The 1,158-nt window shown below is 40.2% G+C and overlaps 1 protein-coding gene across 1 annotated transcript in view; it reads right to left on the bottom strand.

Annotated features, from left to right (window-relative positions):
- Window positions 1-499: 499 nt before the first annotated feature.
- The window catches only part of LOC106881277 (amine oxidase [flavin-containing]), an 89,951-nt gene continuing 89,292 nt past the window's right edge, over window positions 500-1,158 (bottom strand). The window contains exon 14 of the mRNA XM_052969855.1: window positions 500-679. Coding sequence (XP_052825815.1) covers window positions 515-679 — 165 coding nt within the window. The 3' untranslated portion in view covers window positions 500-514. The remainder of the gene's footprint in view (window positions 680-1,158) is intronic.

Below are 1,158 nucleotides of genomic sequence, written 5' to 3'. Positions count from 1 at the left end.
TGTATATATAGAGAGATAGATGGATAGATAGACAGACAGACAGACAGATAGTTAGACAGAATGATAGATAGATAGATAGATAGATAGATAGATAGATAGATAGATATACATATGTGTGTGTGTGTGTGCATGCATGCGTGTGTGCGTGCATGCGTGTGTGCGTGCATGCGTGTGTGCGTGCATGCGTGTGTGCGTGCATGCGTGTGTGCGTGCATGCGTGTGTGCGTGTGTATAATCTATCCAGGCCGGTGCATACAAATGCAAACCTAACTATTCCTAACCGATAGGGATCCCAATATTTAACTAATTCAGAGTTGTGGTTCCAGAAAGACACAGTTTTCTACATGAGTCAGTAATCTGTGAATACACTTCATGTCTAATATCCAAAGAACGAGCTTTGTCTACAGCAGAAGACTAAGGCTAAAGGTTTGTTTTGGCGAGATGTCCCCCACTGTAGTTTTGTTCTGAATGATGACCGAAAGAGTACAATTGCGAATACATGTGGTACGAGAATCTACCAGGTAGTACGAAAATTTACCAGACAATGTGTGCGTGTGTGTGTGTGTGTGTGTGCGCGCGAACGTGTTTGAGCACAATATATAAAGTGATCACAAACCCGATCCTCTGGTTCATCCTGCCAAATTTCATCTTTCCTGATTCTTCCAAAATCGAAGAGGACCTGCAAAGAGAGAAAACAAAACGTCACTATACTAAAAAGTCAATATACTCTTAGTCACTTTACTATCATCTATAGTTCTGACTTTCGGTTGTAAAATGCGAATAAGGTACCTTTATTATTTATAATTTTCACTTTCACCATTTATGAAATCAGCGTGAGATTTCTACGCTAACTCTTATAAACCGACAAGGCAAGCCAGCTTAACCCTAGGCCGGGTAAGAGCCACTGACGAGCGTTGAAAAAAATGCGAAATCACTGGTGATCTGGCTATGTCCTGGATGCTGTAGGGAGCTTGTCTCCCTTGTCAGTCTCAAGCGCTTTATTGTGGCTAAGAGTTATTTGACTTTAATTCCTAGCAATGCCGGTGCTAACTAGTACCCTTAGTTACTTTAGTGACGTCTATAGTTCTGCCTTTTGGTTGTAAATTGCGAATAACCCACCTTTATATATATATATATACATATATATATTTATATATA

This window comes from Octopus bimaculoides, chromosome 8 (assembly GCF_001194135.2).
Source record: "Octopus bimaculoides isolate UCB-OBI-ISO-001 chromosome 8, ASM119413v2, whole genome shotgun sequence".
Taxonomy (NCBI): Eukaryota; Metazoa; Mollusca; class Cephalopoda; order Octopoda; family Octopodidae; genus Octopus; species Octopus bimaculoides.
This window is presented reverse-complemented; position numbering and strand designations above follow the sequence as displayed.